General features: G+C 41.7%; 2 protein-coding genes and 1 pseudogene across 4 annotated transcripts in view; 2 read left to right on the forward strand and 1 right to left on the reverse strand.

Annotated features, from left to right (window-relative positions):
* bmpr1ba (bone morphogenetic protein receptor, type IBa) overlaps positions 1-3,379 on the forward strand; it is an 83,537-nt gene extending 80,158 nt beyond the window's left edge. For both annotated transcript variants that reach the window (XM_065951364.1, XM_020640799.3), the window contains 5 exons: positions 70-262; positions 911-1,208; positions 1,334-1,509; positions 2,238-2,368; positions 2,455-3,379. In XM_065951364.1, the coding sequence (XP_065807436.1) occupies positions 70-262; positions 911-1,208; positions 1,334-1,509; positions 2,238-2,368; positions 2,455-2,580 (924 nt within the window). In that variant the 3' untranslated portion in view covers positions 2,581-3,379. The remainder of the gene's footprint in view (positions 1-69; positions 263-910; positions 1,209-1,333; positions 1,510-2,237; positions 2,369-2,454) is intronic.
* Positions 3,380-4,085: 706 nt separating this feature from the next.
* LOC114920580 (U1 spliceosomal RNA) lies at positions 4,086-4,220 on the forward strand (annotated as a pseudogene).
* A 1,311-nt stretch (positions 4,221-5,531) lies between these two features.
* Positions 5,532-24,202, reverse strand: part of LOC109989159 (netrin receptor UNC5C-like) — a 230,594-nt gene continuing 211,923 nt past the window's right edge. For both annotated transcript variants that reach the window (XM_065951374.1, XM_029278676.2), the window contains 5 exons: positions 21,037-21,270; positions 17,836-17,985; positions 17,514-17,678; positions 13,622-13,800; positions 5,532-10,393 (listed from right to left, as the gene is read on the reverse strand). In XM_065951374.1, the coding sequence (XP_065807446.1) occupies positions 10,231-10,393; positions 13,622-13,800; positions 17,514-17,678; positions 17,836-17,985; positions 21,037-21,270 (891 nt within the window). In that variant the 3' untranslated portion in view covers positions 5,532-10,230. The remainder of the gene's footprint in view (positions 10,394-13,621; positions 13,801-17,513; positions 17,679-17,835; positions 17,986-21,036; positions 21,271-24,202) is intronic.

Below are 24,202 nucleotides of genomic sequence, written 5' to 3' on the forward strand. Positions count from 1 at the left end.
TATGGGAATTTACGAGGTGGGCTGGCAGGGTGAAAAACTCAACCGTCTCCATCCCCTTCTCCTCGACAGGTGCAGAGAACGATAGCCAAGCAGATCCAGATGGTGAAGCAGATAGGCAAGGGGAGGTACGGCGAGGTGTGGATGGGAAGATGGAGAGGAGAGAAAGTGGCCGTCAAAGTTTTCTTCACCACCGAGGAGGCCAGCTGGTTCAGAGAGACGGAGATTTACCAGACCGTCCTGATGAGACACGAGAACATACTGGGTAAGAAGAACGCTTTCTGTCTTGTGAAGGCATCTGTCTGTTCATCTTTAGATCTGTTTTTTCTCAATTTTTCCTTTTCTTGAAATCAATAAAACAATTTTGTGTATTTGTGCGATTTAAAGAGACAGGCGTGAATAACTCTTCTCTAACCCTTCGACACACTTCATTCATAGACACATAAATGGATGAACTGGTGTATCGATAGGTGGTTTATTTAAAAAGAACTACATGAACTAGCAGGCAAAAAGTGAAAAACAAACCAATAAAAAGTCTTGGAATTGAACTTACCAGTCCTTAACTATGCTGTACCACACAGCATACCAAAACAGATCAATTATAGCCAGGAGACCGAACACCACAACACACACACAATTATAAAGTAGACAACAACTGACTGCAGACTCAAGCTTGCATAATTAAACAGCACAAGACGCATAGTAATTAAGCACAGGAGCAAAAGATCACTTCCCAGTAAACGAGGAGACAGACGAGATGCTGCGGTGCATAATGCGTCGACAACCGGAGGCTACATTAAGTTTTCTAAAGTCTGCCTCACATGAAGCTGCACTAAAATAGTTGTGATTTACAGAGTGACCTCACTGCAGCTCTCTCCCTCTCTCTCCTCGCCCCCTTCCCTCCCATTCACAGGTTTTATAGCCGCTGATATCAAAGGAACCGGCTCCTGGACTCAGCTCTACCTGATCACAGACTACCATGAAAACGGCTCTCTGTACGACTACCTCAAATCCACCACTCTGGACAGTAAAGCCATGCTGAGGCTGGCCTACTCATCCGTGTCGGGACTCTGTCACCTTCACACTGAGATCTTTGGCACCCAGGGGAAACCTGCCATCGCCCACAGGGATCTGAAGAGTAAGAACATTCTGGTGAAAAGAAACGGGACCTGCTGTATAGCCGACCTGGGACTGGCAGTCAAGTTTATCAGGTGAGAGAATCAGGAAGATGATTTATAATCAGATGATTGTGAGCTGTAATATTTTGAAAGATGTCAGTGGATTATTGGTTCTTCCATTTTCTAATTGTCCCCGTCTAATATCTTCATCCCTGCAGTGACACCAACGAGGTAGACATCCCTCCCAACACCCGGGTGGGTACAAAGCGCTACATGCCTCCAGAGGTGCTGGATGAGACTCTGAACAGGAGTCATTTTCAGTCGTACATCATGGCCGACATGTACAGCTTCGGGCTCATTCTCTGGGAAATCGCTCGACGTTGTGTCTCAGGAGGTAAACTACTTTTTTTTGTGTGTCTTTGCCAAGCGGCAACCTCCGGTCTTGAAAAATGAAGCCTTTGTGGAAGTGCAAAATCCTGCTGTTTGTCGAGTGATTTGAGTTTGAAAACAAGTTATTCATAGTTAGGTGCATAGCTAACATGATTGACAGGTGGGCGCGATGTAACGGTTTGTCAAGAGGCTTCAAACCCGCCTCAGCTACAGCTCTCAGTCTGTTGTTAGATTGACTGAAAGTTAGGCTGAGACAGCATTTCCAACATGGCGGCTGCTGCTGATGAGCCTCCAGAGCCCCCTGCAGTAACAGAAGGCTGACGTAACTCAGGCTTCAAACATTAATATTTACAGTCTACGGTCTTTGCACACCCTTCTTAAAGAAAGTAGGCTGCTCTCCTTGTGCCTTTTTGATGGTCTTACAGTTTGGATTACTGGAAAATTAGCGCTCCTTTCTATCAGACATTATCAAATCTAAAGCAAAGAAAAACTGTGCGGGCATATTTACAACCGCCCAGGTATATTGGCAGACTGTTTTTAAAATTTTAAAACAGTCTGTTTTTTCTTTGATATCCTTTTATTTATCCCTCTACAATCGGCAAGTAAGATGGATAAACTAGTGGATGATCTACGCTCTCTAGTCTCTACCGCTCGAGTCCATGTTGCGAGTAGCGTCTGATACATGCTCTGCTCACATCCCCAAGTCTTTCTTCTGTCCCTTTCTCATTGTAGGGATCCTTGAAGAGTACCAGTTACCGTACCATGAGTTGGTTCCCACAGACCCGTCATATGAAGACATGAGAGAGGTGGTGTGCATCAAGAAACTACGACCATCCTTTCCTAACCGATGGACCAGCGACGAGGTAAAACGTTTTAAAATGTTCTCCAGAGACATAAAGAATCAGACACATGAATGACCTCTCTAACATGTTAACATGTCTCTCCTCAGTGTTTGAGACAGATGGGGAAGCTGATGACAGAGTGCTGGGCCCACAGCCCCGCCTGCCGCCTCACAGCCCTACGGGTCAAAAAGACACTTGCAAAGATGTCAGAATCACAGGACATCAAGCTGTGAGCGGATACTGCCAGGTGTGTGTGGTTTTTTTCCTCACACATTGAAAGGGCATTAACTATCACACTGGCGCTGGTCGAGGCCCCACTTTCTTTTTTTTCGTCCTTAAGGAGACACAGGAAGCAAGATCATCGCTCAGAGATCGGAGGATCACAAACTTTGAATGTAGATGCCTAGAACTCACCCTGTCATTGAAAAACATGGAACAGGACTACAATAGTAAACTTAAACTACAAAGGCCCTACAGAGGCTCTGTGTGGAGTGCCGTTTTCATTTCAGACTAGTACAAGGACTCTAAAAGCAGCTTCCTGCTCCTGTTGGAGAAATAGATTGAATTTGGCCTTGTAGCTGCAGAGAAACACAAACAAGCTACTGACCAGTGAGTGGAATAATCTATGAGTGCTTTCTGTGAAAGCTACCTTACCTGTAGATGAAGGTCCGACTGATAGAACGAAAAGGATGTGCGTTATCGCAGCATGACACCTCCTCTGGAAACACTGACCCTCCACTACTGCCTGTATGTCGTGAATTGGACTGAACACTTTTTTTTTGTCACTCTTTTTCTGACTGTTTTTGGTTCCAATGACTGACTGACACTATGTGACAGAGAGAAAAAAAACAACAAATGTGTATTTTGATGCTTTAAAAGTTCTGTTTATGCTGGTTATGTTTGTAGACACTGAAGAATTTGTGTATTTTTGAGTTTGGGTCGGTTAGGAAAGTTGCTAACAGATTTTTCCATGTAAAATTCAAACTCTTTAATACTTAATGTTGAAAAAATAAAGTGTTTATGTCAGAAATATTTGCTGGGTCGAGCCTCTATATGTGAGTGTTTCCTTGCCCTACATGAGGAGAGCAGGCGCTGCTACAGGACTGGAGACTGGAACGCTGCCACCTGTAGGTGCTCCACAGTAATTACAGGAGGGAGTCTGACAAGGCAATCTCCTAACTGTAGTGGTGACTTCTAAAGATCTACTGTAAATGTGTTGAATTGTGTCGGCGTTAGTCGAGTGGTAACAGAAGAAGATATAACTCTAAAAAAATATATATATATATATGAAACATCTTCAGCCATCCCCACATTGTGAGATTCCTCCCGTGGACATCACAAGGTCACTGTTTTCTCACCACCACACGGCCTCATGCTCGTAAATGAAAGTACAAGCTGAACTCTCTCAGCATAATAAACTTTTCGCAGCTCTGGAATCAAATTTCTGTGGTGTAAGGTGGTTAAACTTTGGATACTTTTTGATACCTCGTGTTTTAAAATGATATATAGTCCCCGTTGTAAGAATAATCGAAAGTATGGAAAAGTACACCAGCTTTTTTTAAAAATAGAGATCCTCAGTTATATTTTAAATCCAAAATGCCATGAGCAAACCAAAGAGCAGCAGTGGTCCATTCAGATTCACAGGTTGGCATACTGGCTTTTCTCCAGTCCTTTTTGCATCCAATCAAAGTGCAAAAGTTACATTTCCAGAAGAAATCTAAGATGCACAAATGCTTCGACACTGTTGCTGGTCAGGGGAGGTATCATGATCAAGAAGGTGGTTCACCCATGGAGAGGCCCAGCCATTGCACTATGGCAGGGCTGATCTGTGCAAACTCCCCAAATGTGGGAATCTCAACTGCATAATTTGCACTGTCCCCTGATTTTTATTCTGATGTACCAAAATTTTGCCAATGTATTTGTGCAATTAAGACAGTGTGCAGGAGTTTGCCTGCAATTTTTGGATGATTTAAAAAACAGAAGTTGCCCAACACTGGGTGCCTAGGACTTCTTGTTCTTGTTGCCTAGTTTGATTTTTTACTGACGTGTCAGAATGTGGTAGTGTGATAACCCTTCTACAGAGTCTTTACAACTGATCTTCGTGGTTCTATCAGGCGACTTCCCTGGCTAGTATAAATTGTTGTTTAGAAGTAGTCAAGTAAGAGGAAGCTTGAACAGCAGTATGAAATAGTTAATGTCTGAACACCTTTCATTACCACAGCTTGCACACTGCTATGTCTTCCACATTAGCCTGGCATCAGAGCAATGCCAGTTACGATTGTGCCAAAATGGCATAATTCCATTCCTTTCGACTTTTTTAACTCCATTATGCCAACTAAAATATGCGGATGATTAGTCACAGTGGCAGAATAGTTTTGTTCTACATGCCCTTTCCTTCCCTTTGGTTGATGTGCCTTTTTTTTTTTTTTTAAATCTTCACCTACTGTAGTGGAACACTGTGTTTTTATCCAGTAAAAGGTTGAACATTGTCCCATAAAGTGTTCCACTGCTCCACATGGCGGATGCTCAGTTTGTGGTGGCTGAACAAGGTGCATACTAACAAGTCTCTTGGTAGTGCTTCTAACTGTTAAGACACGCTCTCCATATTTTCTTCTTTTTAAAAAGGAGCCTCGCCTCATTACGACCCACAGGTGCTGCTGGGCCGCACAGCATGTTAAACAGTGACACCACAAAGATTTTCTGTTTCCACTTTCCCCCCTTCAGGCTTCTTCTTCCAGCTAGTTATTGAGTTTGAGGCCTGTAAATATGAATTTGACAGAAAGAAAGTGGAGCAACAGAAGGGTATTGCAAATCTAATGTATACACTCAAGGTTAAAGAGCTCATGTTATGCTTGTTTTCATGTTTTATCATTTCACTCTGAAACTCTAGAGTAGCTTTGCTTGATTTACAACTCAAATAATTCCTTAGCTATCTTACACTGCTGGTGTATCCGTGAAAAAAGTAGGCGAGTGCAATCTGTTCAATTTCATGATCTAGTATCTAGTTGAATAAATATTCAAAATGGGAGTCCCACAAGGGTCCATACTTGGTCCTATGTCATTTATTATTTATATACTTAATTTCGTAGTAAATACTCAATCTTCAATCTGTAGTGGTGCCAAATTTAAGAAACGTAATGGTACAATTGTTCTGCAGAAAAAAATCCACCATGGACACAGATCGTTTCAGCGTTGCTTATAAATATAATTTATTAATTGTCTTAAAAATTCTTTCTTACACTTTGTACAGAAAACAATTAGAGATAGAGAGGCGAGCGATCAGCAAGGTAGAGCAAGAATCATAAAGCGTGCCAGAATCAGCGAAAATGGACCAACACTACTCCGCACTAATCAAATCAATTCACCCCTGATAGTAAAATAAAAAAATGCACTTACAAGCACTTATAACAGCTCTAGTTATAGACTTCTATCATGATAACCAATGCCAAGTTTGCATAGTAGACACCGCTTTTACAAAACAGGAAAAAAAAAACTTAAATAAAAAACTGGAAACATACAAACTAGTATCTAACTGTACTGCTCTTTTTTTAAATTCTCAAATTTGCCAAATATAGCTGACAGTACACAACTGTACATACTGCGCGTAGAAAACATTTGTACATATTTTGATTTCTCCACAATGCGTTCTTCATTTTCACATCCCGAAGGATCTCCTTTGTGGAGGCCTCTCCTCGTATGAAAGCTCTCCTTTTCACAAACAGTCTGTCCCGCCCGTAAACTGCAGACTGAAAACATGGCAAGGAGCACGTTCTAGAGCAAAAGTCACACAGACACTGGTAACCTACATCTCTTTTTAACTGATTGTGTCCTTGCACGCAGTGAAAATGTGATCCTGTATCCTGCATTCAGACGTTCCTGATCACATGTTATGAAAGATATCGTCATGACCTTTGGGTTCATCTTTGTTCTGAAACAAACTTGAAGTGATGGCTTGATGTTCTAGGCTTTTAATCCTCAAAAAAAAGTTTACACACCTCTTTCCCTTTGATTTCCTCACATCTGACATCAGCAGTTATATTTGAAAACATACAAAACATCCACTCCGTCATTTAACCATACACTTTTCTAATTTAGTTAATTAAGGCTGTCTGAAATTAAAACATCTGTTCTTTTGAGGCCTCCAGGCCTCTGTTTTGCAACGATGCAAGAGGTGGGATTTTTCACTCGCGTAGAGAAAAATCAATGTGGAAAATCAATGTTTCAAGGTTTCCTCCTGTGTGGGCAACCACAAGATGAAATCTGTCACGAAGAGGAAAGATCTGACCTTTTGTACCGCTGCTAACTCGGCCTTTGTTTGTCAGCTTTGACTGTTTTTCTTTACGGTTTTCCTCCTCCGTTTCTCCTCTACACATCATGTTCAGCTTCATATGGCATCTCTCCATAGTTCAGAGAATCTTACCTCTGGTTTTTAAATATTGTACATGTACTCCCTTTCATCTGAATGTCCCTGTTGCCTTATTCATGGTGAGTTCAAGTACCCTGGGGCTTCTGACAACTATTGAAAAGCAACTAAAGATAAGGCTGTTGTTCTTTCCTCAAAGCTGGCTTGATGTAGTTTTCTTCAGACACTGTCAACCTGAGTCAATGCTAACATTAACGCTAACGTTAACACGTCAGCCTTGGTTAAACACAAATATATTACACTTCATTTTACACGAGCCCCCCGTTAGTTCGTATCATGTTTTTAAGCTCTTAATCGCAACTTCATCAACAAATACACCACGAGCTGGAATGTTAGCTGCTGACTGAACATTTGTTTTTTTGAGAAAGGGCAACTAACTGATATGTTACAGATTTGACCCGCCGACACACCCACACCCAAAAAACATCAACAATGGCAAAAAAATAAAATAATAATAATAATAACAATAATGTTAATGAAAGTAACACATAATGACCACTGAACAAAAAATATGCTGATACAAGGTCATTCAAATGAACATGATAATCATGTATTTACACATTTCAGACAATCAAAAATAAACGCTGTCATTCTTCAGAAGCCACTGGATGGCACTAGTGACCAGAAAAGTCACTGTGATGATCACAAATTAAAAAAAACTAACTTATTGAGACAGAAAAAATGAAAGAAATATATATCTTCCTGTAGGAGATATATATTTTCAATATGTTATAATCAAACCTGTATAGCAGGAATCAATGATATCAGCTGTTTTCATTCATCACATACTACTCTGTATTTCACCGTATTTAAAACCCCTGTAGTTTCAACTGTATCCTCCCTTTTTTGCGTCCTCGCCCTTTCCTCTGAGCTGGACCCTGACCAGAAAGAAGCCCCATCAGTCCTCAGACTGACGCCTGGATAAGAGGTCGTGGTTTACTTAATGTGGCTGCCGAAGCGAGAATTTCCCATCAGGCATTTCAAACAACGGAAATCGAAGAGCAGCATCACTGCAGAAAACACTTTTTCTTTTACTTTGAATGCGTTTGGAGCCTGAAGATGATGGTTTTAATGCTTTACAATGACTTCTTTTCTTGTGTAAAAGTGGGTTCCCTGACTCATTTTTATACTTAGTAAATTCAGTCTCCTTTTAAACAAACATTTGAGTATACTGTTCTCTTCTGGAGATGGAGTGGAAAGTCTGACAAGCTGTGAATCGATCCCTGGTTCATCTGTTTATCATAAGTGCGGTCTTAAAGGTACCTCCAAACAGATCATGTCTCCGTTCTGTCTCCTTAAAGTAATAAAAATGAAATGCAATGAAAAGTTTCACTTCACTTACAGACAAACACATGAATTCTGGAGTTGATCACATGGGAAATCCTTCTCTTTTATCGACCTTAATGTCGACTTTATCGACTACATCACTGTATCAATTCAACAAAACCCAGAGGAAAATAAACAATAGTATCTGAAATATCAGGATCATTGAAAAACTGTTGTTTTATCTGACCAGTTTTAAAATGACATGACAATTTGTTCCTGTAATTCAGATTTAATTCAGCCCTCTTGCTTGGATCAGGATCATCCTGATTTTGGGATCTAAGTTATCTCAATCTTCTCAAATTCTGAACATCAAAAACTGGAGCTTTAGTCTGTATCAAAACCAGGATTTAAATACCTGATCTAATCATGTTTTGGAAGTCTTTTTCTTCTTTTGAACATCTTGATTTCAAGATTTGATCCAATCCAACAGCTTTAATCCGATCAAATTACTTTTGAGCACTCACAACCACAAATTGGATTTAAAGGTCACATATTATGCAAATACACTCCACCATGCTTTTCAAACTCTGATATGAGGCCCTAGTCCGTCTACAAACCTCTCAATTATGAGAAAAGTCCATCCTCTCCGTCTTTTGCCTGCTCCACTTTTCAGAAAATGTGTGTTCAAACAGGCCGTTTGGAGATTTGGAGATGACATCACAAAGGACAGTAACCCCTCCCCCAGGTGGGTGACACTCCCACAGCTAGGTGTTTGTTCTGCCCTCTGAGTCTGCCGTCTCAACGTTAATGATCGGGCATGGTGCAAGAAAGCCAATGCGCTTCTAGAGAGGGGCGTGGTCAGACACACCTCATTTACATATTTACAGGTACAGACACAGAAACAGCCTGTTCTGAGCAGGGCTGAAATAGAGGGGTTTATAGGCATGATCAAATACAGGATCAGAGTGGATTTAGAACAAGAAACTTCACACACATGTTTTAGGGAGCTCAGAGACTTATTTTAAATATTTAGAAAGGAGTGTAATATGTGACCTTTAACATGGGCTTCAAAATTCACTACTCAAAGTTTACCACGTGCAAAGTAGATGTTTGACAATTACAAACACATCTTACGTGTTTTTTGTGTTTTTGTTGGTATAAGTGAAATCAGCCTTGGATCTGTTTTGGATCAGCAAAGTTAAACTTTGAGTTTTCCTGACCCTGGATAATTTAACAAAAAAGCCACAAACTGAATACAGACCACAACAGGAATTTATGAACCCCCTTAATGATGTAATCTAAACCTTCTGTCCGGGGCTTGTTTCTGGTCAGGACGGCGCTGATTGACACTCACTGTGTAGCAGGAAATGATCCACACATATGGACAGCAGAATACATAAAAGTGTTCCCTAGGAAACGATATAAAAGACAACAAACTGTACTGGCAAACACGTACAGCCAAGGCTCGCAGGAGGAGAGAGGGATTACATCTTCATCTCTCTCCTCTCTCATTATCTGTTTTCCATCCTGTTCTTACAGATCATCACCTGCGGCTCCCTCCATCATTTTGTGTTTACGTCCTCCCTCCCTCCCTCTCTCTTGTAATCAGTTTAGCTTCTCCCTCTGTTTACTCCACCTAAAGAGGCTCTAACTCACTCTCTCTCTCTTTTTTCTATCCTCGCTCTACCTTCTCCCACTCCTCCATAATCAGTTTATGCTCTCTCCCTTCATCATTCTCTTCCATTCCTTTAGAGGTTTTCAAGGTCAGTACCTCCGTCTTCTTCTGCAGCTCTGCTTCTTTGTTCAGTAGAAAGTAACAGCAGGAGAACAACGAGTGTTACACTAAACAAGGTCCGTTTTTTTTTCGGTGTTTGATGATTCGTTTGTTCCTGATCGACATCGGTTTGTAGGTTGGGGTTTTTCTCTACTTCGGTCACAAACGACACTGCAACACTGCTCCAATTAACAAAACACACAGATGCACACATATCTCGGAAAACCATCTCGAGCACTTCTCGTTGGCATGGCAACCGTGGTTATTTCAACCATGCCGACATCTTCCCCTTCACTCTCGCATCTAATTCTTCCATCGCCATCACCCCAGCTGCAGCGTCGACCGAAGAGAATTCTCACGTAATCGTCTCCAGAGTTCTGTCGTCGTCATGGTGACCACATTTTTTTTTGTTTTATTTCGTCAGTGTTCTGTCGTCATGGAGGCGAAGCTGCCGTCATGGCGACCCATTTCTTCCAGTACGGCGGCCAGTTCATTCAGGTCTCCGTCGGGGAAGTGCTGGGCCTCCCACAGGTCCAGGATCACACCTGTTGGACTGGACTTGGTGGCAAAGTAGTTCAGATACCTGCAGAAACCAGGGAGAGGATCAAGGGTCAGTATGAGGGAATTCATTCAAATTTTCATTTTGTTTCGTTGCTCATTATATTTAAGGTCCAGTATTAACACGTATGCATTAATAGTTTAAAGTGATATCCATCTCATGACATCAAACTTTTCACCGTTCCTTTGAACTGTTTTAATTTACTTTTCGATCTGTAACAAGTTCCTTTATTCTGTGGTTAAGTTAATGTTGCAACCTTAGATACCTTTCATGTCCTTTCAGAATAAAAGCTGGTATCCAAACCGCAAGTAAACCACTAGCTTAAATTTAAAATAAAAGAATAAGAAAAAAAATTTTGAAATGCAAAATGATGGAATTTCAATCCCCATTAACTCTAAAGATTCAGCAATTACTTTGATTGAAAAAGTTATTAATTGACAGCCATAAATTTAACAATTTCTAATATGTTTCTTTGACTATTTTCAGCACGTTGAGCTGCCTTGTCGTACCTTTAAAAAGGAAAAATGTTGGTCATGGATCTTTCTCCAACTTAAAATTTACAGTACAAACACAAAGCCAAAGCCAATCCGAACCGTTTACATTACTTCTGATCCCTGATTACCACATGGCTTATAATGTAACAGGTGAGGCTAAATGAAATGTGGGGCGTGAATCATTCATAGAACATTTTGTCATCATGTAGCTTCAACTGTTTGAAAGAAGTTAGGGAGATGAAAGCATTCTGAGAGTCAGATGAAGAGAAGAAGACAGTTTTCACAGATGAGTTTAGCTATTGAGACTCATGTACACAATAGATGAAGAGGACGAGTCTGACTCTGAGCCATCTGTGACAATGATCCCAGTGCTGCTTTAGGAGAAAAGCCTTCAGATTTGAGTCACACGTGGATAAAAAAAGATAGACTCTCTGTTCCTCTGAAAATCCTCCAATTGTTCTGTTGGCAAAACTGTTAAAACACAACCATCACTCCTCTGCTCATTTCTGCCTCTACACCTGCACTTTTTCTCCTTTTTGTGCATATTCTCTCCTCACTCACAACTTCTAATAAGCTATTTTCACGACTTTGTTTCTCTCGCAGCCTCCGTCTGTCTGCAGGAGGAGATAAGTGGCATCCTGCTGTTTAGTGAACTCAAAGCTGAGATCCACATTTTAATGTTGGTGTGTGTTCCTTTCCAGCATTTCCTTTAACTGGTTTTGTCAGAAGAATAAACCCAAACACTAACAGTTATACATGTTATGTGTGTGTGTGTGTGTGTGTGTGTGTGTGTGTGTGTGTGTGTTGAAGTCTGTACTGCTCACTGTGTTTACAGAGTATGAAAGCTACGTGGGGGGAAATAGCTCTGAGTCATACTTTGAAGTCAAACAGACGTGACGTGGCGGTAACAGGAGCGAGAGAGGGGATAAAAAGATGGTATTTCCATGTTAGACTTATTATATCGTGCTCCTTCTGAAGAGCAGCTTTTAGCGGAAATGTGGAAGTAAACAACAATTTTGGCTAACTGTCTAATTTTTCACCCACGGATCGGGGAATATTCTGTGCCCACATAAACAGAAACGACATCATGAGCTGGCCGCCCGTCGGGATGGTGAGGTGCACTTGTGCCCAATTATCCTCTCGATGTCTGCTGGTAAATGAAGCTGCAGACTGAATCATCCAGACAAACATCTGGGGAGAGGCAGACTGAAGATGCTACCTGTGAGTCACATGGTAATGGATAAATGTATCTCTAGTTTTTAGGAGCTCACAACTTCAGTAGCAGTAATAATAATAAGACAGTAGTATACCGTATAGGTCTAAACTCCTGAGGGATGCATGTTCACATGTTTTCATTGTTTCAGCAGTTGCAGTCAGTTAATGCAATTAGCTGTTACTTCTATTTCGTTGTTTCTATTTTGATATGCTGCTGTGTCTTTGAGGCCTAGAGAGAAAACAGACACTGCAAAAACCACAATCCGGGGCAGCGTAGAGGTTAGTGGTCGCGCCACATGTACAGAAGCTGTCGTCCTCCAAACCAGGGGCCCTTGTCAAAATCCAACCCATGGCTCCGTTCTCAAATGTAATTCCTCACTCTCCTCTCCTTGATTTCTGACCCTATCTACTTTACTATCTCTACAATAAAGGTGTAAAAAGCCCAAATATAAATCATTAAAATAAAAATCTGAAAAACACCCTTAAATCTTAGCAAGTGTTTTTATCTAATTTCAAGACTAAAATATCTCATTACACTTCATATTAGAGCTCGACCGATTAATCAGCCAGCCGATATTATCGGCCGATACTAGCATATCCAGTGATTATCAATATTGGCTAACTTTAACACAGATATGCACGGATATTACTAGATTTATTCACCAGTCAAATAGCATTTCATGTGAGTATCATTGTGTTACATGAGGAGTTCTCTTTCACCAGCAGAGGGCGCTATATGGATTACAACAAGTATCATCACTCTGCAGAGTGTCAGGCAGTGATGCACGTAGATGCACATTTACTTTCCAGCTGAGTGACCATCTTGTCTTCATTATAATGTATTTCTTTTCCACAAGTGTTTATAAGCTGCATTTGTAGGGATAAACTAAATAAATATATATAGAGATTGGACATAGATCGAAGAAAGATATCGGCCCAATTATTGGTATCAGATTATTTCTCTTCCTAATATTGATATCAGTATTTCCCCAAAAAATCCCATATTGGTTGGTCCCTACTTAATATAAGCCACAGTCACCTGACAAACACAGAAAAGTGTCTTATTTAAAGGTATTACAATCAAAAAATTAGGCCTGGATTGCTTTTAGTTAGTAAAAATAATAACTGCAGCAGGAAAAATTGACTTGTTACGTTTTTTGAAATTAGATCAATATCTTATGTCATGAAACTTTACAGGTAAACTTTTCTTGCTTTGGCTTTTTACATCTTGTTAATGAGATGTTTATCTGGACTTGTCAGGTGAATGTTGTGTTATATGTAAAGAGGTATAGTTTGAGTTTTTGCAGTGTAATAAACTGAATTATTTTCTCTTCAGAAACACCGTCTGAATTTATCTTGTACAAGTCACATTCCACAGAAATCAACTCAGCTTATCATCTGTTGTCGAAACAGTGAGACGGGCCACCTTGAGAAGAGCTTTTCTCTCTAAATAATGTACCCAACCCTGCGGAACGCCTGAGGGAAGCATACAGGACAAAAAAAACAAAACATATTTAAAAGTACATGAGTGTGTGTTTGTCACCTGTCAAGGTTGAGTTTGTGGGCCAGCATCCTCCAGTCGTTGCCTCTCGTCTGCGGAGCATCTAGACTGCCACACAGCTTCTGTCTGATGGACAGAGGAATGCGGAAAGCGTTGGGTCCTACTAAGGTGGTGATGTTACTGGCAGGGTCCATTAGGGACGTGTCTATGCACTGGACCTCCTGGAAACACAGAACGAAAACAATCATGGTTGGTTAAGTGATCTTAACATTTGAAAACGTGTACTGATAGAGGACTTGGGTTATTGAACAGTATGACATCATCAGTATAAACACTGGAGGACAGGGATGGATGTGTTTACAATAAGAATGCTTTAAAGTTGACCTATCCCAGGATGAGTCTGCAGAGGGCGCCAAACGGCAAATCACCCGATAGTTCCCCGATATGAAACCAAGACTTTCACACCTCTCTTCTAACAGCACTGGAGAGCAGCCCTCCCCTGGCAGCCCTGCAGCATTCTGCCCCCCTTGGAAGGCTTCGAGAGAATCGGCCAATCAGCAGAAAGTGGGCATATGGGGAGGTAAGCGTTAAAGAACCAGAAGCTGAAACAAACTGTTCCAGGCAGAGGCTGAAATGAGGGTTTTTACTGACGCCAGTATGAGATGAATTAAGAGGGTTTTTTTAGCCGCAAAGCAACATTATAGGTTTCACAGACTTGACAACATGAGAGGTGAAAATGAGTATGAGATGGGATCTTTAAGAATAAAATATGCATCGTGATGTGGATCAATATGGCAGCATTGCCCAAATGAAATCCCTCATATTTCATCCTGTTGGTCCTCATCCTGGTACTTCTCGTCTCTCCGCTGCTTGTCTTGTTGCGACCAATCACAGAAACATCTCTTCATTAAAACGAGGGTGAAGCGAACACAAAGATCTGCTCCTCAGCTCCCTTCTCTCTCTCTCTCTCTCTCTCCTCTCTCTCTGGGCTGTCGATCTCTTGTCTCTTTCTAAACTTTCATCCCATTAATCTGCCACTCCTTGTGCTGAAAGGAGGCAGTAGGTTTAATGAATGTGGCCTGACAGAGGGAAACAACAACTGCCACTGCTGATGTGAGCGATTACTATTTACTGCGACTACTTAGCCCCAATTTACAGCAGAGAGCTCTCCGCTGCCGGAGCCATGCCTGATGGATACAGAGGGACATTTAGTTGACATAACAAATGCTTTAAACCTTCTTCACATTTCACCCATCAACATGCAGAACCCTGCAGACTGTAAGAGGGTCTACAGCAGGTTTTATTTAATGCACAGACATTCAGTGAATATTTTCTTCCAGCTCTTCAGCTCTAATTAGCGCCTGTGCCAGACATCCTATGAGATCATAGTCATTATTTTTGTAAGGGTAGTTATCGCCTACTTCACATGGATTACAGCTGATCACTTAAAGAAATGTTTATTGTTGTGACAAATCTGTCGTTGCCCCAAACAGACGTGCTAATCTTGAATGTGTTCTTGTTGCTGAAAAGGCTGTTTGGTTTGTTTGATTTGAAAGAAGGTGTATTAAGGAAAGAAAACATTCAGCTAAAAAGTGCTAAAAAAATACAGGATGAGACGTTCAATACAGCGGGATAGTTAGAGTTATAGAGGCAGATATTCACACTTCTGAACTTGGATCGACTTTGTACGAGAGAATGATTAATAAGAGCTCCATGGTGGTAAAGAGTCGTCGGACCAGATAAGAGATTTTAAAAAGTAATACAAACTCAAGTCTTAAATCGTGATTAAAAGCATGGTTAATCGTATGATTGAAATTGAAAATCAATTATTTTTGCTTTTATTTTGAACGTTTGTACTGTCTTAAGCTGAGGGTGCTTCACTTCCTGTTTGAATACAAAGCTGCTTTTACTTTGAAATACATTAAGGAACATTGAACATAGAATTGCTACGTAATGACCGTTATCACAATTTACCAAAGACATATAAGTATCAAAAGGTTTTGGCTGATGATGATTAAAATAAAAAACAACACACAACAAAAGTAATGTTTAAGAATCTAAATAAATGTTGCTGTATAAAACAATTCTTTAATTCTTGAAAAGTTTTTAAATATAATTTCCAGGAGTTTATCTCAGAGGCCTACTGACCAAATATGTTCTGTTTATGTCTGGTTTGTCTGCGTTCATGCAGGGAAAATGAATATCAGATATTGTTACCACCATCTAAAAAAACAGAATATCAATATATGGCCTAAATAATGTGTTATCAGTCAGGCTTTAGAGACATAGCAGTAGAGCAAGATGGACTGAGACAGGTGGAGGAAGAGGAAGAAATGATGTAAAGTGTTTACAGTATATTGAAGGCCTGATTCTCTCAGATTGTGAACGCTAATATTGTAGCTTAATGGATTGCTCCCCATTTGCCCCCACTATTTTCTCCTTCTCAAGGTATTATTCACTGATCATAATCATATGTGCGTAATAAAACTCTGAAAAGCAGCAAACGTGTGAGATACATTTATTTTATTTAATTAGCTGAAGTAGTACAGAATGTGTTCAGATGTTTCCCTGCTGCTGCCACTAACTCCCCTCTCTGCAGCTCTTCTCAGCATACTTTGGCAAACAGGGGTTAAAAATTCTAGATCCTGAGCTATGTATCACCTCTGAACACCACGGGAGCATTCAAAGCACAGTCCAAAAGTATGGTGTGACCTCGGCGAAAAACACTCACACGCACACACACACACACACACACACACACACACACACACACACACACACACACACACACACACACACACACACACACACACACACACACACACAAACACACATATTCAGTGACTGGAAACATACAAAAAAACATACAAAAAAAAAATCAAAGATGAGCTATTCCACTGGTGTTATGTGACCCTTTAGCCCCTTCATGAATGATTGAACAGAGTCACAGAACCATGGCAGGAAACACGGACTGCGCGGCTGACTGCGGGGAAACTTAGAGACTTTAGGACCATTACTGCAGGACTTTAGGAATAAGGAGTCAGGGGGTAGGATGTCAAATGAGCCTCTCTCCATCTCCAACCACTCCTTGAGATTTTCTGGATTATCTGCATGTGTGAACCCAATTTTCATCCCACCTTTACCCAGACACTTTCCTGCCAGACCCCCAGTAACATTTCCACAAGAAGTCGGGCGGAGCTGATATGAGGAAGCTGCAGATAATACTGAGGAAAATTCTCAGTGAGTGAGTGAGTGAGTGGGCCGGCTGATAACATTCGTATTCTAGAATTCTACAATTCACTTAGCAGACGCTTTTATCCAAAGTGACGTACATCAGAGAGTAAGTACAACATAAGCAAGGATCTAGAAAAAAGGGAACAATGTCAGTAAGAGCAAACGATCAGCTTTGAGTCTGATTGGACACACAGGTGCTGACAGGAAGTGACCAGATGCAAAGCACAACATTGAGGGCAGTTCTTGAGAGCTCTAATCAGTATAGAAACCATCTTATAAGTCGTCATTATCAAACAAAAACCATCGTCACAACCATCATCATCATCATCAATAATATGGAGACCATCATCATTAAGTTAGTAGATATTCATGAAAGAGCTGGGTCTTTAGCTTTTTCTTAAAGATGCAGAGGGACTCTGCAGATCTAATGGAGTTTGGAAGTTCATTCCACCACCGGGGGGCGACAGAGGAGAAGAGTCTAGTCAGCTTCTTAGGACCCTGTTGTGAAGAATTCAGGGAAAATCTCCCGCTGTGAGGGGCATGTGTGAAAGAACAACCCCGGATGAGTGTCTTGAAATCTTCAGGAGTGTGTGCTTGAAAAAAGGCTTTTGACCGTGTTGATCTTTCTTCCAGTTTTCTTCTCTGTTAGTTTTCTTACATATACTGTACAGACATCATGTGTGTAGTTCTTCTAGCTCACCTCCTCCAGTGTGTTGCTAAGCTGAAAGATCTGTCCCTCCCCCTCCACCTGCCGCACGCACAGCTTGCAGCTGATCTCCATGGTGGCCGGGCTCAGTCTCTCCAGGGTGAAGGTGCAGTGAAGACTTCTCTGACTGCCGCTCCACACCTGGTAGAACGGAATCTCCTAAGAGAAGAAAACGAGATTGGATCTCATGCTGTGAAATGATTAAATATGTGTGACTGTGCTCACACTAGTCAAATAAACTGGACCTTGATGGTCGAACGTTCTCGGGCATGGTAACAGATTGCCCTCGGTGTACATGTACGTGTACTCCTCTTACCTGATATTTAGCGATGAGCTTGCTCTTCCAGTGTGTGTGCGGCACGTCGTGGATCGACAGTCTCAGATTGTGTGTGCTGTCTTTAAAGTTCAGAGTCTTCGGCTCATCCAGAAGCTTCCCTCCCATCTGGGTCTCCATCTGAAGAACCTCCTGCACATAAAAACCCACAAAAAAAAGAAAAGAAAAGAAATACTTCAAATTTCTTCCTCAAGTTTGCTTCTACAAAACTCTTCCTCGCTGAACGAGTTTTTCATAGATCAGTGGAGAGACGACATTATAACTGCAGATAATGCTGTGTTGAACGTTGAAACATATTTCAGTTCTCCCATCATGTTGTATCAGGAGATGTACTCCCCCGGATTGAAGCAAAGCTTGGCTCGGCTAACTGCGCAGAACTTAAGAGAGACATTAAGACGCTCAATAAAAAGCCTTGATTAATAATGCACCGCGAGTCAGAGTGGTGCTGTTGTGAGATGAGGGAAATGAAGCATATCTTTAAATGCAAGACAGTAGAATTCAATTACTTCTCCTGACCTCAAAGCCTCCTTGCGCAGCGCTAATTATGTAAGATTATATAAAGCTTTCGAAGCAAATTATTCTCCATTTCCACATTTTGTTAGAATTTCAAGCTATCAAAGTGTACGTTTCAGTGAGCTCAGATTCAAAAAAGGATTGCATTGCTTTTTAAAGCCTGCTAAACCTGTGTGAATGAATCAAAAACAACGTCTAATTCATAAAACACATGCATGGTGTTAAATGCACGCCCTGATGGTGCTGCTGAGCAGACAGCGTCCTTGTGTGTTGGTCATGGTTGCACGTCTTTAAAGGCTTTATATGCGTTTTTTTGATCCAGCAGATGTCGCCCTTGAGCACCAACATGAAACCAAAACAACTCGCGGTGCATTGTTGTGTTAGTGCACGAGGGGAGGAGTCAGCCGGCCGTCCTGGCGATGTAAACAAAGTGAAGATAGGACTCTGAAAACTCTGAAAACATCACAGACAGTGGGACTCGGGTGTTACACCCATTGTAGACAGTCATGACTCACAGAGTTATTTTCAGAGGATATACTTGATTTCTATTATATTTAAGTGTGAAAAATCGCATATAAAGTGAACTATTACGCAGTTGATTGGGGAAAAATCACAAAACCCCGCCCGCTAACAGCCACGCCCAGTCCTTCTGTGCAGACGATCTGGAGCTGTCACGATCCAGCATCCATTCCTTTTTTTATCTGAGTTGCACTTCCTTGATCCATTCAGAGAGGAAGCTTTGTTTTGAACGGTCCAGCCTTAAAATGAACCCTGAACCCACCACCCCACCGCCTCCTAGCTCATCACCTTGATGTGGAACAAACCCGCTCTGTCAGCATGAGATCTCCACGTGGAGAAGGTGCAGACAGCTTTTCTACACTTTCAGACCAAAAAAGAAAAGTAAACTGCACGGAGCAGGACGACTCTATGGGCCTGTTTGCACCTGAATATCGTCAGTGCTGTATGCTTTGTGAATAAGACCTTGAGTTGGAGCCAGAGTGCAGATGTGAAAAGGGCTTATGTCTGATTTTTTTATTAATTTAGAAACTCAGTTTTTTATTAAACAGGAAAAAACAGATTTGATGAATCTGATGTTTTTTGGATGATCCTGGCTCATTTTGAAACAAAAAAAAGGAAGCAGCGTGTTTGACTTTGCTCTGCTGCTGTTGTGTTAATAAAACATTGCACACATCGTCCTGTGGGGATTTCGGCTTCATCCTTTTTTTCTTTTTTTAAATTAACTTCTGTATATATCACGTTAGCCCACACTGACAGAGAAACCAAGAAACGATTCCGTGCCCTGCAGACACATCAGCATGCATAATGACGACCACACACACTGATAGCATCAACATATTTTTACAGGCTTCTGAACTAACATCAACATGCTTAAATGAACACATCAACACACACACACACACACACACACACACACACACACACATGCACAAACGGACGCAGTTATTTTCTGATGGAGGAATAAGTTATCAGCATGACTTCTGATGCCTCCTACAACCTTTTTTTTTCCAAAATAATCAATTCCTCCCTCCCATCATCTTCCTACGCTGCAGCTCTACTGTAGATACACAGCGGACACTTCCCCTTTGAAACACCAGCCGATCAATTACACTACACAAAGTCTCCCATCATTAAAAAGTCCACCTCTGAACTCTCGTTTTTTCCAGCCACACACACATGCTCGTTTGAAATGTTGCAAGCGGAGTGTGTTGGCTGTTTTTGTGCGTGTGTGTTTTGTGTGCGCGACCGACACTCGACTTTATCATCGCTTGCATAAATTACCGGCGTTAATCTCCCGTATCAGACGGTCCCTCCAGTGCTCCCCCCGAGTTTGTTGAAATTCTGAAGCAGCGTTATTTTTGACTTTGCTTGACCCTGTTTTGTTTACAGCTCCTCAGCTCATTTCCAGAACGACTAGAGGTGAAACAAACTTGTATTTATGAGTCAACGAAATCACTTCTTGTCAAACTTTTTGCGCGCTTCAAATTAGCGGGGAACGGTTGAAGCATGGGGTGGTCAAAGAGAGAACCAAACCTCGCACAGGAAAAAAAAAAACAGAACAGTTTAAGACAGATATATTGTGCACTTCTTTCTTATCTTAAAGGCTTACTATGCAATTTTTTTGATCCAGCAGATGTCGCCCTTGAGCACCAGCATGAAACCAAAACAACTCGCGCTGCATTGTTGTGTTAGCATGCTAATGCTAGCGATCTTTATTATGCTGGTATCTTCACACTGCATGTAAATTTACCTGAAATGAGCGTGATCTAGAAACACAGCTAAGCAGTGAGTACAGTATGTTATTCTTCTTTTCTCTAGTCCCTCAATTAAACAACTTTTATACACGAGGGGAGGAGTCAGCCGGCCGTCCTGACGATGTAAACAAAGTGAAGATAGGACTCTGAAAACTCTGAAAACATCACAGACAGTGGGACTCGGGTGTTACACCCATTGTAGACAGTCATGACTCACAGAGTTATTTTCAGAGGATATACTTCATTTCTATTATATTTAAGTGTGAAAAATCGCACATTAAGCCTTTAACTGTTAGACATACGGTATAACATGTTTTCATTTGTGTGCTCTCACAGCCTGATTCAATAAACTAACACTCCGTTAAGAGATTTCTCGTCGTGTCGTTGAGTACTTCACCTTGAGCGCGTCCTGCGTGTCGTCCAGACAGTAGACCCGGATGTGATAGTCCAGAGTCGTGCAGGAGACGGGCCCGAAGACGGCCAGCTTGAGCCTCTTGGCGGCCGCCTTGCAGACCGACTGTCCCACCAGGCAGTACGTCCCCAGGGTCTCCGTTAGGATGTGACACGCCTCAGAGTCCATCTGCACGTAGCAAGGCGTGGTGAAGTTCTCCTCTCCCACCACGACCACGTCCTGTGGAGATCGAACACACACACATATAAAAGTCACACACATTTTCCAGAGTGTCATGCTGGATCTGTGATCCCTAATAAAACGTTTGCATCATAAGGGGCGTGGTTTATTTGACTGACAGGTTGATGCTGTTTTGGCCCACCTCAGATCTTCCTCTTTGCCTGGTACTACTTTGATTGAAAGCTAGGTGGAGATAGAAGTTCCAATATGGTGACCACCATGATCAAACGCACTTCTACGTTCGCCTCACTCTTGAAACCAGACACTCTGCCACTTCTTATCAATGATCTACACCTGTTTGAAGCTTTTTAGTCGTTGTTGTCAAAGCACACTCTCTCCCTCCCTCATTCTGTTTCACATTACTATTATCTATGGGATCAGGGATGTGATTGCCTTCCTTTCCCAGACTTTTATTGTGAAAACAACAAAATGTCAGTGTTGAATCCAGCCGATAAACAAACTGTGGACGATGTAGATTATTCTGATTTTACAGCCACATGCCGATAACATCTGTTTATACTTCACCTTTAATTCAGGAACAAGCTTTTATTTGTCCGCACGGAATGCTTTTTAGTGAAACCCGAGCGGTATTTGAACACTGGCTTTTATTCGAGAACTCACAGGCATTAAGCTGCATACTGCGTGTTAACATAACCCGACTGGACCTCCATTTGGAGCCATCCCCACTAATGCAAACAGACATTGTGTAAGCAGAGAGTGTGTTTTTTTTTTTTTTTAAACTGATGCATTCCTCTGCTGCTGTAAACAGAGCTGATGTGTTCCCAGCTGGGCTAACTTGATGGAAATCGTTGTAAAGGAAATCAAAAACTGAGTGAAGTGTAAAAAGCTAAGTTTGAGTCAGTTTGGCGCATTAAAGGAAGAATGTGCAACTTTTTTGATCCAGTAAATGTCGACCTTGAGCACCAGCATGAAACCAAAACAAACTGCACCTCCGCTATTTTGACGCCTCCGCTCTCCTACAGAGACACACCGCCAACCCCTCTCCACTCGCGTTCACAAGACAAGAGTTATGAGTTAGAACGCACCATAATTAAGCACCATTAAGCGCAAGCAGAGGACAAAATCGTCCTTTGTTCAAGCTGGAATCACCTGTGTCCTGCGTTGTTGTGTTAGCATGCTAATGTTAGCGCTCTTTGGTTAGCTCGTTGCTTCATTTTGCACATAAATTGACACAGAATGACCGAGCTCTAAAGACACTTACATGACATCCAAATAATCAATGAGTGTGTTATTCTTCTTTTTCTCTAGTCATTGACTTAAACAGCTTTATACACAAGGTCGTCCCGTCCATGTAAATATGATGTAAACACGGTGCTGACAACAAAACAGCTGGTGGGACTCAAGCTTCTCACTCATTGTAGACAGTCATGACTCAGAGAGACATTTACACAGGATGATTTCTCCTGTATTTATGTGTAAAATGTTGCACATTCTTCCTTTAATTCAGCACCCAGGGGGCTCTCTTTGTTTGTGTCGAGTTTCTGACTGAAATGTAAATTGCATGTGTGGTTGTACATATGACTTCAGAGAGCGGGATCAAGGTGTCCATTGTGAGAATGATAATACTTGTTTTGGAGCTGCTGTCTGTGAAGTGTGTCCAATCCCTCTGTGATCGTCTGCTCGGCTGTTGCTCATATCTTTCTGTCACCGCCTGAGCTATGGTAAATCCATACGTCTCTCTGCACAGGCATATACTGTGCCCCTCCTCCTATATATGAGCACTCCAACCTTCAATTAGTCATGTGTGCACCTGTGTGATTGCGCGAGTTAGATGTGAGTGTAATGTGTGTGCACATGCGTGGATGCAGGGTATGGATCTGTAATACGTGCACACGTGTGAGTCACAAATATTGAGTTTCCAATGCGAGTTCATGTGGAGTTGTGTTCCTGCAGATGAGCCAGGCAAATCAATACTAAGAGGTAGGAAAGCAATATGGTATGAATCTGTTATTACTGGTAATCACCGCCGTGGCTGCTCCCCCCCCCCCCCGAACCCCCTGATGTGAGGGGAATTCAATTACCCTCCTCTGCCTGTTTTTTTGGAGGGGAAAACTTTCTGATGGGAAATGGATGTTCTGCTGCAATAAGAGGAAAACAAATCGACTTCCTGATGAAATTCCACTTTTCATTCTCCCTCGTCTTTACCCACTCTGCGCCCAACCCTTTTCTTTTCTGTCCGTCTCTCTCTCTCTCTCTCTCTCTCTCTCTCTCTCTCTCTCTCTCTCTCTCTCTCTCTCAGACGCATACACACACACACACACACACACACACACACAGAATCTTATGCATGGCTAATTGTGCAGAGACATTGTGTTGTGCTGTGATAAGCAACAGAAGACAGCATACGGGGGGCTTGTAGACACAGTGATGCTGCAAGACAGCCTTATCACCCACACACACACACACAACATACCCCCACACACACACTGGATCAGAAACATTCATACGCACACACACACACACACACACAAACAGATTGCTGAGGTAGAGACTTCACACTGAGAGACATGGGAGGAGGGAAAGGGAGAGAAGGGAAGGGAAGGGTAAAAATAAAAAAAACGGAGGGATAGAAACATAAGAAGAAAGATGAGAGAAGGGGACGACAGCAGGAGCATAACAAATTGCTTCTGATAGGAGTCTACAGCCCCCTGCTTGTCTACAAGCCTATAGGCACTTTGTGTTTACTGAAATGTCTCTCCTTTTCTTCCTTTTCCTTCCTCCATCCCTCACCGCATGTGTGTATACTTTAAGCGGGCTGTGCTTTTGGGAGATAACAGTAACGCATGTGTGCATATATCTGCTGTATGAATAATACTATGTCATGCCATGTGTATTAACACTTTGGTTGTGACTGTGTGCAGGCGTTTAGCTGCAGATTTGAGTAGTAGTTTTGACACATTTATCGTTTGGT

This window comes from Labrus bergylta, chromosome 2, assembly GCF_963930695.1.
Source record: "Labrus bergylta chromosome 2, fLabBer1.1, whole genome shotgun sequence".
NCBI classification, from domain to species: Eukaryota; Metazoa; Chordata; class Actinopteri; order Labriformes; family Labridae; genus Labrus; species Labrus bergylta.